Source organism: Gossypium hirsutum, chromosome A12 (genome assembly GCF_007990345.1).
Source record: "Gossypium hirsutum isolate 1008001.06 chromosome A12, Gossypium_hirsutum_v2.1, whole genome shotgun sequence".
Taxonomy (NCBI): domain Eukaryota; kingdom Viridiplantae; phylum Streptophyta; class Magnoliopsida; order Malvales; family Malvaceae; genus Gossypium; species Gossypium hirsutum.
The window spans coordinates 47,736,152-47,753,648 of record NC_053435.1 but is presented as its reverse complement, the minus strand read 5'-3'; the positions used below and the strand labels follow the sequence as shown (position 1 = coordinate 47,753,648).

The window sequence follows — 17,497 nt, the reverse complement described above, 5'->3', positions numbered from 1 at the left end:
ATTGGCTTTTCTAATGGCTTATTTTTGTCCACACAAGCAGAGACACAGGCGTGTGTCTTAGCAGTGTGAGACATACAGCCATGTTGTACGCCGTGTGTCCCTTGGGGTACCCCTACAATTATAAGTCAGGTTCGAGCACGACCAAGGCACATAGGCATGTGGCTCAAATCAGACTCACCCACGGCCAAGGAACACGAGCGTGTCTTATAGCCGTGTGAGTAAGTCAGTATGTATGCTCTGCTTTGACACGGCCTAGACACACGGGCGTGTCTAATGCCGTGTGAGGTATACAGCCTATTCACACGGACATGTGACCTGTACTTGTTTGAAAAATGCTTAAGTTTTGGAAAAAAATTGTATGTGTTCGGTTTAGTCCCGACCCTTTTCTAATGCATGTTTATGGTCTCGATGACCTATATAAGGGACTCTATAGTGATGTTGATCACTGATGCTTTGATGTTTATGAAGTCAAAGTTAAATTATCTGATTTGCTTGGTAATGCCTTTAACCTTAGTCAGGTGACGGATATGGGTTAGGGGTGTTAAAGATAAGAAGAAGGGAAACTTGTCAAAAGCCAAAAGAATAGAGAGAGGGGGAAGTGGAAACACAAAAATTTATATACTTTTTCATACCCAATTTTTCTTAAATTCATGCAAATCTGGTTAAATTCTTGTGAAAAAGTAATTAAATATTATAAAATAATTAAGCCATGTTAAAAATAAGAACATGGTGAATTTATTTAATTTCATACTTAACTTTGACTACTTTTGACTATTTTCGACAGATTCGCGCCAATGGCGAAAATTGGCTCGGCTGATATTGCTGAAAGCACAAAATCGAGAAGTAATTTGAAGTATCGACGCACGTTAATTTTCAGCCTAAGACGGTCCAAAAATGTGTATTAATTCATAATTTAATTAATTTTAATTTATTCCCCATTTAATTTGGGTTAAATAAATTATTTTTAATTAATTATGGAGAAAGGGTCCAATTGAACCGCACCGGTCGAGCCAGATTGAGTGAACCGAACCAGCCACTAAATGGGCAGCCCAGAACCGTCCATATGCTGACCCAAATCAGCATTTTAGCTGATAAAATATTCTTGCAAAAAGGCCCTCAAAAGACTTCCAAATTGCATTCAAACCCCACTTTAAATTATGGCTTTGTAGATTTGCCCCAAGCTTAAAATAGCAAAGTTGAAACTCTCAACTTTGCCATGTGTGTGGCCGGCCAAGGGAGGGATCTTTGGCTGCTGGAAATTGCTATTTTTAACAGCCATAATCAGCTATAAAAGCCACCCCTTGCTGATCATTCAAAGCATCCCTTACTTCACATCATTTTCTCATTCCCTCTCTCACTTTTCTCTTATTTCTTCCATTCCATTCCCTCTTGTTCAAGTGTCGATTTCTTCTCTTGGGAAAGAGGCTCTCATTATCCATTTGGAGCAGCAATTTAGGTGCTCATAAGCCACCTTGATAGCCAAGGCCAACGAAGAACGAAGAGTGGAGCAACTGGTCAAGCCATGTAGAAACACCGGATTTGCTTCTTGTTCCCTATCTCTTTAAATTTTGTTGTTGTTTTGACGAACATGGTTATGAATATTTATGCTATTGAAATGGTTATTTTAATCAATTCAGCTTAAATCATGTTTGTGTTGGGTTGATTAAATTCTGCCTGCTTGAATTGTTAAAATTGTGTTTATGTTGTTATAAGCCTCGGTAAGATGCTTGATTAAGTAAAATCATGCCTAAGTTATTCTTGCATTATGACTGTGAGGTAACTAATGAATTAATTATTTAAATGGATTGCAATTGTAATTAATAGACACAATACTTAATCAGTGCATGTTTATTCTTCTAAGGAAGTTGAAGGTTAAATTAGCAATGTATCTGGCGATATTATTGCCTTTCATAACTTGCAAAGATTGTTGTGATTAAATTGTTTCAAGGTAAGGATGCCTTGTTACTTCACATAGTCTTTTATATGCTTATTAGATTTTATTAATCGTTTTAATTGACATAGGGATATGCAAGAGATTGGTTCAATTTAATGAGTATGTATGTACAACAACATATTTGCTTACTAGAATCTGTTTAGTCGGTTGAATTGACATAGGGATATGTCAAGAGATGGATGGATTTTTGTTTGTAAATTTGTTCATAAGTTAGCAAATTATCGGGCTGCTATGAATTTATTTGTAACAATGTAAACATGAGTTTAATAATTCTAAGTTAAAGAAATATAATTAATCCAACACAAGTATGTTACATTGATTAAATCTTATTTGAAATCGTGAACTAGAACTCGTTTGTTTTATTTTAATTATTTACTTAGTTTTTAAGTAGTTTTTAACCATCTTTTAAAATCAAATTATTTTTACCTCGCCAAAGTTTTTTACAAATACTTTTATAAATAATTCTTTTTACAGTCATTGTGGGTACGATAACTCGACATTTACTTGTCACTTTATTACTTGTTGTGGTTGTGTACACTTGCACATTTTTCCGTCGTTCCAAGTTTTGGTGCCGTTACCGGGGACTGTTTTAAAAAAAGTCATTATTTGTGAATTTGTTAGTCATACATTTTGGTTTATTTTTCTCTTTAATTTGTAACTTAATTAATTTTAGGTGCTTATGAGTATTGACCAGATTATTGACTTACTCCCTGTAGACCCTGAGATAGAACGAACCTTTCGACAGTGAATAAGACAAGTGAATTAGAAAAGGACGAAAGGAATGAATTTTGAGAATATGAATCAAGGAAATGGCGCAAACCTTGCTCAAAATCCTATCCTTATTGCTGACGATAGGGATAGAGCCTTAAGAAAATATGTTGTGCCAGTATTTAACGATCTTAATCTGGGCATTAGGAGACCCGAAATTGAGGCACAACAATTTGAGCTGAAGCCAGTCATGTTCCAGATGCTTCAAACAGTGGGCCAATTCAGTGGAATGCCTGTAGAAGATCCTCATCTTTAGCTAAGAGTATTTATGGAGGTGAACGACTCTTTCAAATTAGCTGGAGTTTCTAAAGATGCATTATGATTGAAGCTGTTCCTGTACTCACTAAGGGAAAGAGCTCGAGCCTGGTTAAATTCATTGCCACCAAACTCAATTTCGACATGGCAAGAGTAAGCTAAAAGATTCCTCATGAAGTATTTCCCGCCTAGTGAGAATGCTAAGTTGAGGAACGAGATCACTGCTTTCCAGCAAATGGATGATGAATCCTTGTATGAGGCATGGTAACGATACAAAGAGCTATTACAGAAATGCCCTCACCATGAAATCCTACATTGTATCCAACTTGAGACATTTTATAATGGTCTTAATGCTCACACGAGAATGGTAGTGGATGCTTCTGCTAATGGTGTTCTCCTTTCTATGTCTTATAATGAGGCTTAGGAAATCATCGAGAGGATCGCCAGTAACAATTATCAATGGCCGACCAATCGAGCTGCTTCAGGAAGACGAGTCGCTGGAATACATGAAGTGGACGCTCTCACTTCACTTGCATCTCAGGTATCTTCAATTTCCTTAATGCTTAAGAATCTTACCACTAATGGTTCTAATAGTTTTGCAGCCGAGCCACCTCACCAATTTGAGAGTATAGCCTGTGTTTATTGTGGGGAAGGACATTTGTTCGAAGAATGTCCATCAAACCCTGAATCTGTACATTACATGGGTAACCAGAACCAAAATCGAGGAAGGCAAGGACTGTAATCCAACTTCTACAGCCCATCGTAGTGAAACCACCCAAGTATTTCCTAGAGTAACCAAGGGGCTGGAACCAGTAACAACTACGCCTAACCTAGACCAACTCAGCTGTCTAGTTTTTCTCAACAAGTTCAGAAACTAGCTCAGGCTGAATCATCCAATAGCTTAGAGAGTTTATTGAAGGCATACATGGCAAAGAATGATGCCTTAATTCAAAGCCAAGCAGCTACATTGAAGAATCTAGAAAACCAAATGGGCCAGCTTGCTATTGAACTCAGGAAACGACCACAAGGTGCTTTACATAGTGATACGGAGAATCCAAGAAATCTGGGGAAAGAACATTGTAAAGCATTGACATTGAGGAGCGGAAAGACAGTAGAGCCCAACACTATCGAAGCTGAAAAGGAGCCAATTGATGGTCAAGACTTAGAGGAAGTTCAACTTAGTGTTGAAATTCCAGTTACATAAGAACTAGAATCTGCAAAACCCGACAAGGTAATTCCAGAACCAGCTAATTCTGATCAACTAACAACTCCGCTAGATGCAGAATTACTGCAGATAACGAATCAACCAATTCTAGTAAAGAAACCTCCACCACCCTACCCTCAAAGACTTCAGAAGCATAAGCAGGAAATCCAATTCAAGAAATTCCTAGATATACTCAAGCAACTTTATATCAACATCCCGTTGGTTGAAGTACTTGAACAAATGCCGAATTACGTCAAGTTTATGAAGGATATTCTATCCAAAAAATAAAGACTTGGAGAATTTAAGACGGTAGCTTTGACAAAGGAATGCAGCGCATATCTTCAAGACAAACTACCCCCAAAGCTGAAGGATCCTGGATGTTTTACCATATCTTGCAACATTGGAGCAACATATTATGGTAAGGCATTATGTGGCTTAGGTGTGAGTATTAACTTGATGCCTATGTCAATATTTAGAAAGTTGGGGATAAGTGAAGTTAGACCTACTACGGTTACACTTCAACTAGCAGATCGATCCTTAGCACATCTAGAAGGAAAAATCTAGGACATATTGGTACATGTAGATAAATTTATCTTTCCTATTGATTTTTTTATCCTAGACTTTAAAGTAGACAAAGAACTGCCAATTATCCTAGGAAGACCGTTCTTAGCAACCGGAAGGACCCTTATAGATGTGCAGAAGGGCGAGCTTACGATGCATGTTCAGGATGATCAAGTAACATTTAATGTTTTTAAGTCTATGCGGTTTCCTAACACAATTGATGATTGTTCTTCAGCATCTGATTTAGAGGATTTAATAGTGGAAAAGGAGCTCAACTATGTTGAAGATCCATTGGAAAAAATTCTGACATCAGGTCCTCCAAATGATGAAGAGGAGGATAAATATTTAGCGTTGTTATAAGCTAATCAAAGGGGGTTTAATCCGCAATCCCGCTTTGAATCTTTGGAGTTAGAGAAAAGGGAGTATGCCCAACCAAAAGCGTCAATCGAGTAACCACCTAAGTTAGAACTAAAGTTACTACCCTCACATTTGAAATATGTTTATTTAGGTAACGCTTCTACTTTGCCTGCAATCGTTTCAGCAGAATTAACTATTGAGCAAGAAGAGAAACTCATCTTGGTGTTGAAATAATTCAAGAAGGCTACCGGATGGACCATAGCCGACATCTGCGATATTAGTCCATTTGTATGCATGCACAAGATTATCCTAGAAGATGGAAAAAAGGGACGATTGATGGACAACGAAGACTGAACCCCATCATGAAAGACGTGGTGAAAAAGGAGATTATCAAGTGGTTAGATGCGGGTATCATTTATCCCATCTCAGACAGTTTTTGGGTAAGTTCGGTTCAGCGCGTGCCAAAGAAGGGAGGTATCACAGTCGTAGAGAATGAGAATAACGAGTTGATACCAACTAGAATAGTTACGGGATGGATGATTTGCATCGATTATCGGAAGCTGAACAAGCCAACTAGGAAAGATCATTTTCCTTTGCCGTTCTTGGACCAGATGCTGGATAGACTAGCTAGGCGAGACTATTACTATTTTCTTGATGGTTACTCTAGGTATAATCAGATTACAGTAGCACCAAAAGATCAGCACAAGACAACGTTCACCTGCCCGTACTGTACATTTGCATTTAGACGCATGCCATTTGGTTTATGTAATGCACCTACTACATTTCAAAGATGTATGATGTCTATTTTTACTCACATGGTTGAAAAGTACATGGAAGTTTTTATGGATGACTCTTCGGTGTTCGGAGATACTTACGATGATTGCTTAGCCAATCTAGCTAAGGTACTAAGACGATGTGAAGAAACAAATCTAGTACTTAAATGGGAAAAGTGCCATTTCATGGTACAAGAAGGGATTGTTCTAAGGCATCAGATAACGAGACATGGAATCGAGGTAGATAAAGCAAAGGTAGATGTTATTGAGAAACTCCCACCTCTAACATCTGTAAAGGGTGTTAGGAGCTTCTTGGGTCACGCTGGGTTTTATCAAAGATTTATCAAGGACTTCTCCAAAATTGCTAAACCTTTATGCAAATTATTGGAGAAGGACACGTCGTTCAAGTTCGATGATGAATGCTTAAAGGCTTTCAAGGATTTGAAGAGTCCACTAGTTACGACACCCATAATTGTCACACCAGACTGGGATCTACCATTTGAATTAATGTGTGACTCAATCAATTTCACGATAGGAGCTGTCATGGGCCAATGAAGGTATAAAGTTTTTCATCCCATCTACTATGCAAGCCGGACTCTTATAGGAGCTCAACTAAACTATACGGTAGCAGAAAAAGAGTTACTTGCTATTGTATTTGCTTTTGAAAAGTTTCGATCTTACCTTGTAGGTACCAAAGTAATTGTTTATACGGGCCACTCGGCAATCAAGTACTTACTTGCTAAGAAAGATGCTAAGCTGAGACTAATCCGATCGGTGCTTCTACTTCAAGAGTTTGATCTAGAAATTCAAGATCGAAAGGGAGTAGAAAACCAAGTAGCAGATCACTTGTCCAAATTGGAGCCTCAAGAAGGGAATTCTCCTATTATACCAATTCAAGAAACGTTTCCAGATGAACAACTACTGAAGGTAAGTCATGTCCATAGTACCCCTTGGTTTGCTGATATTGCTAACTATTTAGCTTGTGGTTTGAGACCAATTGATAAGACTTATCAACAATGGAGGAAGTTTTTTCACGATGTTAAGTACTATTTCTGGAAAGAGCCATATTTGTTTAAAAAGTGTGTAGATCAGATGATCAAGAGATGTGTGGCAGAAGATGAAGTACAAAAGATTCTATATCATTGTCACTCAGCTCTGAGTGGGGGACACTTCGGAGGTACTCGTACAGCGGCCAAAGTATTGCAAGCTGGATTCTTTTAGCCAACACTATTCAAGGATGCATATGCGTACGTAAAGAGTTGTGATCGATGTCAAAGGGTTGGAAATATCACCAACAGAAATGAGATGCCCCGAACAAACATCATTGAGGTAGAATTGTTCGATGTATGGGGTATTGACTTTCTTGGTCCTTTCCCTCCGTCTTTTGGTCACAAGTATATATTGGTAGCAATAGACTATGTGCCTAAGTAGGTCGAAGATGAAGCTTATCCGACAAACGATGCTAGGGTTGTAATTAAGTTCTTGCAGAAACACGTGTTCACAAGGTATGGAACCCCAAGAGCTATCATTAGTGATGAAGAGTCCCACTTCGTGAACAAGTGGTTAAGATGGTTATTAGACAAGCACGAAGTGAAACACAAGGTTCCAATAGCTTACCATTCGCAAACAAATGGGCAAGCTGAACTAGCAAATAATGAAATCAAAGGCATACTTGAGAAGGTAGTCTGCCCAAACAGACGTGATTGGTCCAAAAGGTTGGATGATGCTTTATTGGCTTATAGAACAGCATACAAAACACCTCTAGGGATGTCACCTTACAGGTTGGTCTTTGGGAAAGCATGTCATCTACCCTTAGAGTTAGACCACAAGGCTTGCTAGGCTCTTCGACAACTCAACTTGGATCCTAAGCTTGCTAAAGAAAAACGGATGCTCCAACTCAATGAGCTAGAGGAACTCCGGCTATTCTCCTATGAAAATGCCAAATTACTCAATGAAAGACTTAAGAAATGGCATGACAAGCACATTCGAGTTCGAGAATTTGAAGCAGGTCAGCGAGTTTTGTTATTTAATTCTAGACTAAAATTCTTTCCAGGTAAGTTAAAATCATGTTGGTCTGGTCCATTTACGATCCATCATGTTTATCCATACGAAGTTGTCGAGCTCTAAGGTAAGGGAGGTAATTTTCGAGTTAACGCTCAGCGCTTGAAACACTATTGAGGAGATAAGATTGAATGGAATGAAATTTCGTTCATTTTATCAGATGTTTAAAATTTTCCTATGTTTTTTTTAATAAATGATTTAGAGTATATTTTCGGGATTAGTATGTTTAAATAAATTCTGTCTAGGAGATTGGAACTTAAGCTAATCTTTCCTGGGAATTGATTTTAACATGATTTTCCTAAAAATTATTATCTAAATAGAGATTTTGATTTTTGATTTTTCAAATAAAAAGGTCAATTTTGACCCGAGTGTTAAATTGCGACTTAATTTCAAATTTTCATTAAGTCTAGGGACTTAATTGAAGTATTTTTAAAATTTGGTTGCTCTTTTCATAAATAATAAAAACTAGATGCCTCTTCCTGTAAATATTTCCAAAAGACTTCTAGAATAATTTTTTTTTAGTTTAAAAAAATGATAATTATTAATATATAATTATACCCGTTATAATATATATTAATTATTATCAATTTTAGGATTTTATTCGATAAGTTTTTAATAAAGATAATAAGATGATAATCTTTAATATATAATTATATCTATTATAATTTATATATTAATCTTTATCAACTTAGCATAGAATTAGGATTAATTTTATTTTATCTTTGTTTAAAATAAATTAAATAGCAATTAATAATTTAATATGCTTATATCTAATTATTAATTGTTGTTATCTTCATATAGGAGTAGAACTTAGAATTTTTATTAATTAAATTGTTTTAAGAATTCTACTCTAATTCCTATTTCTCCCATTATAAATACCACCCATCTTCCCATTCATCAAACACTTAAAACCCGAAGCACCAAAATACCAAAGTGCCGAAACCCCAAGCAACAGTAGCACCAAGCAGTCGGCTCCATCGCATGCACGTCCCGCGCACCAAGCGCGCGTGTTGCCTCTAGCGGCCCCAGCCTCAGCTCGCACCAGCCTTCACCTTGTGCTTGGTACCGGCCCTTTGCACCATCCTGCGCGTGCCCAGGTCCTACCTGCTACCGAAGGCCCAAGTGCTGATTGCTTCCAGCCCTGCTGCGCATCACTGCTCCCAAACGCACCACACCTGCACACCCTAGCTGCTTGTGCGGCATTCCTCTTCCATCCACCCTAAGCCACAAACCCTCCAACTCTTCTTTTTAATTCTCATCTTTTTCTTCATTATTATTATTAATTTCTAGAGTTCTTATATTTTTACAAAAAAAGTGGTAAGACCTAGTCTCTCTTAATTTTTAATCTTAATTTTATTTATTAATTTTTCAATTAATTGAATTATTAATAACTTTTATGAAATTTTATTGAGAAACTAATTTTTCCATCTTATGATCAGGTTAAACATGCCTCATAAGAGAACTCGTGCTTCCGCTCAAATTGATGAAACACAAAACAAATTCCATTGTGAAGACGCCAAAGTGAGATACGAAAGTATCTTCAAAAATCAACAAAGGCATCCAGAAAAAGGCTTCACTTTAAAGGAGAGCAACTACCGAGACTTTATGGCACGTATTCGTCAAGTTGCTAAAACCCTCAATTGGGAGTTGTTTTGTGAAAAGGGACCTAGTGTGGATGAGGAACTAGTTTGTGAGTTCTATGCAAATTTAACTTCAAGAGAGATGACAAAAGTTCCAGTTTGCGGAATCAAAATACCGATAAATTCAAATGCTATTAATGAGTTTTTTGAATTACCAGATTTCGAAAACGATGAATATTCCATATTGATGAGCAATATGAAGCCTGAAAATTTGCAAGAAATTCTCGAGGAACTGACAGTTCCAGGTTCTACATGGACTGTGTCAAAACAAGGAATCCATACTTGTCGAAGAGAATATTTGACTCCACTTGCGAAGGTATGGTTTTACTTCATCCGATTCAGCCTTATGCCTAGCTCACATGGGACTACAGTCTCATTAGAATGAATGGTCTTATTGTACTCGATCCTAACTAGTAAGACCATCGATGTGGGGAAGATCATCTTGAGGGAGATACAGAATTGTGCCATTAAACGCTCTGGCCCTGCTTATTTCCCCTTTCCAATAACAATTCTATGCTTGGAAGCTAAAATTCTTGCAAATGTAAGGAAGACTGAGCATAGCCAAGGCACAATCACGGATTGGGACCTTTATCGAGTAGCTGGAGACTCAGTCCTACAATAACGAATTGAAGTAAGTGAGGAACTGGAGGACCCTGATGAAGAAGAAGATCCCACGATAAAATCATTTGAAGTCCCTGAAAAGGTAGAATCAGTGGAGCCAGACGCTACTGAAACTATAAAAAGTTTAGGTATGCATGAAAGTTTAAGTCTTTAGAATTGACTTAGTAGTTTCTTGAGGCGAAATCCTAGGGAGCATGGAACGTTGGAAATGATTTAGGCAACTGTTGTTAGAGCCTTTCAAGCCCACCATGGTAAAATTTTATCCTTTGAAACCCAATTTTGAGACTATACGGCCTAATTTTATTTCGACCCTTACAATAATTAGCCATTACTTTTCGCTTAATAATCTTAAAATTGTCCCAAACACTAGACTCAATACTATTCAAAATGTTCTTTGAAAATAAGTTTGGGGGAGTTGAAAAGAAGTATCAAATGCTTGAGAATTACAGTACACAAAGTAAGTGCTCGTGTTATTTAAAAAAAAAGAGCACATGTATTTGAAAGAGATGTACAAAAGAGCCTATAAAAGTCAAGTTGGTGTATCGAAGGTAAAAACTCTTTCACCTACCCCTAGCCTAGCCACGTTACAACCTTGATAAAGACCTATTAATTCAAAGTCCTCATGCTACCTACATTAGTGGAGAGAAATTGCTACGATCAACATATGAAGGCATAAGTTAAGCTTAATGATTGCAATTTAGTCTTGAATAAAGGAATAAAAATCAAATTGGTAAGGGTTAACATGTCTTGTTACAAAATCATTTAGTCTAAATTTTGCTATTATAATAAGTTGTTGAATTTAATTTGAACAATATGTATACTTAAGTAAGCATAATTATCAGATTTCTTGTTTTTGAGCATACGTATTTTCTATCCATAATTTTGAGAAAAAATTTTTCTAAAGGAATTTTCCAAAGGTGTTTCCAAGAAATTCTTTTCAAAATTTGTGCATTACTCGGGACGAGCAATGAATTAAGTTGGGGGTGCGGAAACACAAAAATTTATATACTTTTTCATACCCAATTTTTCTTAAATTCATGCAAATCCGGTTAAATTCTTGTCGAAAAGTAATTAAATATTATAAAATAATTAAGTCATGTTAAAAATATGAACATGGTGAATTTATTTAACTTTATACTTAAATTTGACTAATTTTGACTATTTTCGACAGATTTGCGCAAAGGGTGAAAATTGGCTTGGCTGACACTGCTGAAAGCACAAAACTGAGAAGCAATTTGAAGTATTAAGGCACATTAATTTTCAGCCTAAGATGGTCTAGAAATGTGTATTAATTCATAATTTAATTAATTTTAATTTACTCCCCATTTAATTTGGGTTAAATAAATTATTTTTAATTAATTATGGAGAAAGGGTCCAGTTGAACCGCACCGGTCGAGCCAGATTGAGTGAACCAAACCAGCCACTAAATGGGCAGCCTAGAACCATCCATATGCTGAACCAAACCATAATTTTAACTGATTAAATATTCTTGCAAAAAGGCCCTGAAAAGACTTCCAAATTGCATTTAAACCCCACCTTAAATTATGGCTTTGTAGATTTGCCCCAAGCTTAAAATAGCAAAGTTGAAACTCTCAACTTTTCCATGTGTGTGGCTGGCCAAGGGAGGGCTCTTTGGCTGCTGTAATTTGCTATTTTTAGCAGCCACAATCATCTATAAAAGCCACCCCTTGCTGATCATTCAAAGCACCCCTCACTTCACATCATTCTCTCATTCCCTCTCTCACTTTTCTCTCATTTCTTCCATTCCATTCCCTCTTGTTCAAGTGTCGATTTCTTCTCTTGGGAAAGAGGCTCTCATTAGCCACTTGGAGCAGCAATTTAGGTGTTCATAAGAAACCTTGATAGCCAAGGCCAACGAAGAAGGAAGAGTGGAGCAACTAGTCAAGGCACGGAGAAACACCGGATTTGCTTCTTGTTCCCTATCTCTTTAAATTTTGTTGTTGTTTTGACGAACATGGTTATAAATATTTATGCTATTGAAATGGTTATTTTAATCAATTCAGCTTAAATTATTTTTGTGTTGGGTTGATTATATTCTGCCTACTTGAATTGTTAAAATCGTGTTTATGTTGTTATAAGCCTCGGTAAGATGCTTGATTAAGTAAAATCATGCCTAGGTTATTTTTGCGTTACGACTGTGAGGTAACTAATAAATTAATTATTTAAACGGATTGCAATTGTAATTAATAGACACAGTACTTAATCAGTTCATGTTTATTTCAGTTCATGTTTATTCTTCTAAAGAAGCTGAAGGTTAAATTAGCAATGTATCTGGCGATATTATTGCCTTGCATAACTTGCAAGATTATTGTGATTAAATTGTTTCAAGGTAGGGATGCCTTGTTACTTCACATAGTCTTTTATATGCTTATTAGATTTTATTAATCGTTTGAATTGACATAGGGATATGCAAGAGATTGGTTCAATTTAATGAGTATGTATGTGCAATAACATGTTTGCTTACTAGAATTTGTTTAGTCAGTTGAATTGACATAGGGATATGTCAAGAGATGGATGGATTTTTGTTTGTAAATTTGTTCATAAGTTAGCAAATTACCGGGTTGTTGTGAATTTATTCGGAACAATGTAAACATGAGTTTAATAATTCTAAGTTAAAGAAATATAATTAATCCAACACAAGTATGTTTCATTGATTAAATCTTATTTGAAATCGTGAACCAGAACTCGTTTGTTTTATTTTAATTATTTACTTAGTTTTTAAATAGTTTTTAACCATCTTTTAAAATCAAATTATTTTTACCTCGCCAAAGTGTTTTACAAATACTTCCATAAATAATTCTTTTTACAGTCCTTGTGGGTACGGTAACTCGACATTTATTTGTCACTTTATTACTTGTTGCGATTGTGTACACTTGCACACTTTTTCGTCATTCCAGGAAGAGGGAGTATTCGGCCAAAGAAAAAACAGATAGAACAACTTCTAGAGTAGAGCCAATAGGTCAGCAAGAGAACTCGAGGGAAGTGCAAACTCGAAATAAAAAACAACAAAAAACACGAGAATACTTGAATGGTCTTTTACAATATTCGGCTCCAACACTAAAGCCAAAATCCCCCAAAGGAAAGAGTTTACATTCGGCTCCAACACTCCCACCTCCTTCAAAATCCCACAAATTCCTCCTCAAATCCCTCAAACCGACTACTCCTCCCTCAACTACTTAATTTAAATTCCACTCAAACACTTCAGTGTTTCGGTCAAACCACAACACTCCCACGGCATCTAGGAAAATAAAACACTCCCCTGCATCGCCAAGACTCGAACTCAAGACCCTCAGTAATAGTAACACGCGACTTATCCCTTAGACCAGCAGGCGTATTTTGTCATGTTATACCCACATTAATTTAAAAGCCTATTAACTAGGGACAGAGGTTTATTCAAATAAAAAAAAACTTTTGCACAAGCCAAGGCTTAAACCCAAGACTTCTCAGAACCCAAGACTTCTCAGACTCTTTCCTAGACACTTAACCACTGAAGCAGACATGCATTTGTGTATCATAAACATACAAAAATAAATACTTACAATTTCTGGGCATTACATATTACCATATAGAGCATCGTAAGGTGCCATCTAAATGCTAGACTAGAAGTTGCTGTTATATGTGAAGTCAGCCAGCAACAGATAATTCCCTTAACTACCTCAAAAATCAATCACATAGCTCTGTAACATATCCTTTAGAATTTGAATAACCCACTTAGACTATCCATTGGTCTGAAGGTGGTACGCAGTACTGAAATTCAGTTAGGTGCCCAATGCCTTGTGAATCCTCTTCCAAAACAGAGAAGTAAAACGTAGATCTCTGTTAAAAATAATCGAAACTGGAACTCCGTGCAGTCTTACAGCTAATCGATCAATAATGACCCAAAACGTAGATCTAAGTTTTGAAGCGAGTAGTCTATCCTGGTTGGTACAAAATAAGCAGACTTGGTTAATCGATCAATAATGACCCAAAAGGAATCTTTCTTAGAGGGTGTTGAAGGCAACCCACTAACGAAATCCATCATCACTCGCTCCCACTTCCACAGGGGAACTTTAACCGGCTGTAGTAGACCAAAAGGTAATCGATGTTTAGCCTTAACCTTCTGACACGTCAAACAGAGAGAGACAAAGGTAATAACCTCTCGTTTCAAACCGAGCCACTAGTAGATCTCTTCGAGATCCCTATACATTTTGTTCCAACTGGGATGCATAGCATAGGGACTACTATGCATTACTCGTAAAATTGATTTTCTTAACTCTGTATCATTCGACACACATATTCTACCTTTAAAACACAAGACCCTGTCACTTTTAAACTTTTATCTAATCAACCCATGTTGGTTTAATCTGTAACTCAGCTAGAAGGCTCCCATCATTGAACAAACTCAAGTGAGCAAATATCACTCTTAGGTCAGTCATAGCTCTATGACTAAGAGAATCGGCCACCATATTAGCTTTTCTGGGATGGTTCTCTATTGTACAATCATAATCCTTAAGCAACTCAACCATCTATGCTGCCTAAGATTTAACTCCTTCTAAGTTAGCAGATATTTGAGGCCTTTGTGATCAATGTATACACCTTTCACCATACAAATAGTGCCTTCAGATTTTCAAGGCAAGACAACTATGGTCAGTTAAAAATCGTAAGTAGGATAGTTACTCTTGTGCGACTTAAGCTATCGAAACGCATAAGCCACGACCTTACCATCCTGCATTAGAACACACCCCAAACTGACATACGACGCATCGCTATAAACCATAAAATCCCTACCAAATTCAAGCTGAACTAAAATAGAAGCTTGTGTCAAGAAGAACTTGAGCTTGTCGAACCTCGACTGCTGTTCAACCAACCATACAAACGAGGTGTTCTTACTCAATAGTTTAGTCAGAAGAGATGTAATTAGAGAGAACTCCTCAACAACCTTCGGTAGTAACTTGCCAAACCTAAAAAACTCCGAAGTTTTGGACACATTCTTCGGTTGTTTCAACCCAATCATAACCTCAATCTTCTTGGGATCAACTTGGATCCCTTCGATAGTCACAATGTTCCCCAAAAAAGTAACCTCTAACAAGTAGAACTCACATTTTCTAAACTTAGCATATAGTTGATTTTCACGGAGTACCTGCAAAACTATTTGAAGATGGTCATCATGCCCATTCTCAGTCTTTGAATAAATTATTTCAATAAAAACTATAATAAACTAGTCCATATATGACTGAAACACCAGATTCATCAAGTCCATAAATGTAGCCGGAGCGTTCATTAAATCGAAAGGCATAACCAGAAACTCGTAATGCCTATAATGAGTTCTGAAAGCAGTCTTGTACACATCAATCTCCTTAACCTTGAGCTGATGGTAACCAGAATGAAGATCAATTTTGGAGAATACCGATGGCCCACAAAATTGATAGAACATATTATCTATTCTCAAAAGCGGATATTTATTTTTTATTGTCAACTTGTTCATATGATGGTAATCTATACATATTCTCATCCTACCGCCCTTTTTCTTGACAAACAAAATCGGTGCGCCTCACAGAGACACATTCAGTCTAATGAACCCTCAATCGAGAAGTTCTTGAATCTAAGCTTTAAACTCCAAAAGCTTTTTAGGTGCCATGTGATACGGTGCAATGGACACTTGAGCAGTACCTGACAACAATTCGATACCAAATTCAACCTCATTATCTAGAGGTACACTATGAAATTCCTTGAAAAAGACATCCAGAAAGTCCCTCACAGCACGAATATCCTTTACAGAAAGCTTTAATGATATAGAATCAGACACAAAGGCTAGGTATGTCTCGCAACCTTTCCGAACTAGTTTTTTAGTTATAAGGGCAGAGATTACATTAAAGAGATAATCTCGACGCTTACTAATCATAAAAATCTTACTGTTTTCCTCAATTCTCAAAGTAACCCTTTTAGAGGCACAGTCGAGACTGACCTGATGTTCCACAAGTCAATCCATTCCTAAAATCTGATCAAACTCACCAAAAGGAAATTCTATTAAATTAGTCGGAAATACTACACCTTAAATTTTTAATGAAACCTATATATATACTTTGTCAACCTAGACCAACTGACCCAAAGGACAAATTACAGAAACCCCTCTAGCAGCAGATTCAGTAGAAATACCCAAATTTACAGAAACAATACTATATACATAAGAATGTGTAGACCCAATGTCAATTAAGCCAAAATAGGGAACATTATAAATAAAGAACATGCCTGTTATAACATCAGCGTCATCTCTATCCTCTCGGTGCCTCGCTGTATACACAAGTGTAGTTTGATGTGACTTAGCCTAAATTGTACCTCTACCCAGTTCACTCTATCCTCTGCCAGACCCATTACCACCCCTGACCATATCACAACCCTAAGAAGGCTGCTGAGATGCTCCCCAAGGCTAAACATGACTCGGAGCTGGAGTTTGTGCTGCAGTGAGTAACTGATCTAATCGGTGATGGCAATCTCGAACCCAATGTTCCATTGACCCATAACAGAGACAAGCTTGATTTCCTCTAGCACTTGCCCAGATGGCGCCTCCCACAATCATTACATAGTTGAATCTTAATCGATGCAGTTGGTACCTCGATCCACGGAGGCTCTTCAAATTTAGCTCATTTCTTAGGGCGTTGAACAGAGCTAGAGGAACCTAAATCCCTTTTCACCTTAACCTGACCTCTCTTCCGATCCCTCTTATCGCGCTCAGTGCGCTTCACCTCTTCTGCTATCTTTGTCTTATCAACTAAGGCTACAAAAACCTACTCCCTCTGAGGAGCTATCAGAACCTTCAAATCATAACGTAGACCTTCTTCAAACCTCACACTCTTATCATAATCAGAAGCAACCAAAGCTCGAGCATATCTACTTAGTCTCAAAAGCTCAACCTCATATTCGGCCACAGATCTCTCGCCATGAACCAAACTCATGAACTTGTGCTTATAAGCCTCCACGTAACTCACCCACACATGTTTCCTTAGAATGCCTTCTTAAAGAAATCCCAAGTGATTTGTTTGACTAAGTACCTTGCTCAATCGTTAGCCACCACTAATAGGCTTCATCTTAGAGAAAAGATACAGCACCCCTCAACTTCTAATTGAAAGTGAAATCGATGTCAGTCATGATAGACTCAGTGGCCTTCAACCAATACTCGACCACGGTAGGGGCGACTTCGGTGACACCCCCTAAATAACTCAGCACCATTTGATTAGAGTCGTTCAGTAACTGACCCTCGACCATCAAATCAAGAATGGGTCCCAGCGACCTTCTCAAGCACATG

At 37.3% G+C, this 17,497-nt stretch overlaps 1 protein-coding gene and 1 non-coding gene across 2 annotated transcripts; both read right to left on the bottom strand.

Annotated features, from left to right (window-relative positions):
• Positions 1–3,179: 3,179 nt before the first annotated feature.
• On the bottom strand, positions 3,180–3,286 carry LOC121212098 (small nucleolar RNA R71). The gene has a single exon (XR_005907308.1). It is a non-coding gene; the product is annotated as a small nucleolar RNA R71 (small nucleolar RNA).
• Positions 3,287–14,534: 11,248 nt separating this feature from the next.
• LOC107942440 (uncharacterized) lies at positions 14,535–17,147 on the bottom strand. The gene is made up of 6 exons (XM_016876108.2): positions 16,984–17,147; positions 16,316–16,370; positions 15,893–16,159; positions 15,437–15,562; positions 14,917–15,334; positions 14,535–14,683 (listed from the first exon to the last, which is right to left on the bottom strand). The coding sequence occupies exons 1-6, from the start codon at positions 17,145–17,147 to the stop codon at positions 14,535–14,537; spliced, it is 1,179 nt and encodes a 392-aa protein (XP_016731597.2).
• Between the last annotated feature and the right edge of the window lie 350 nt (positions 17,148–17,497).

Coding starts and splice junctions, on each gene's coding strand:
- LOC107942440 (XM_016876108.2), bottom strand. CDS start 17,147: ATGAGTTTGGTTCATGGCGAGAGATCTGTGGCCGAATATGAGGTTGAG. Junction 16,160..16,315: donor CTGCTGCTAGAGGGGTTTCT/GTAATTTGTCCT, acceptor GTGGAACATCAG/GTCAGTCTCGACTGTGCCTC. Junction 15,563..15,892: donor GTGTACCTCTAGATAATGAG/GTTGAATTTGGT, acceptor GGTTACCATCAG/CTCAAGGTTAAGGAGATTGA.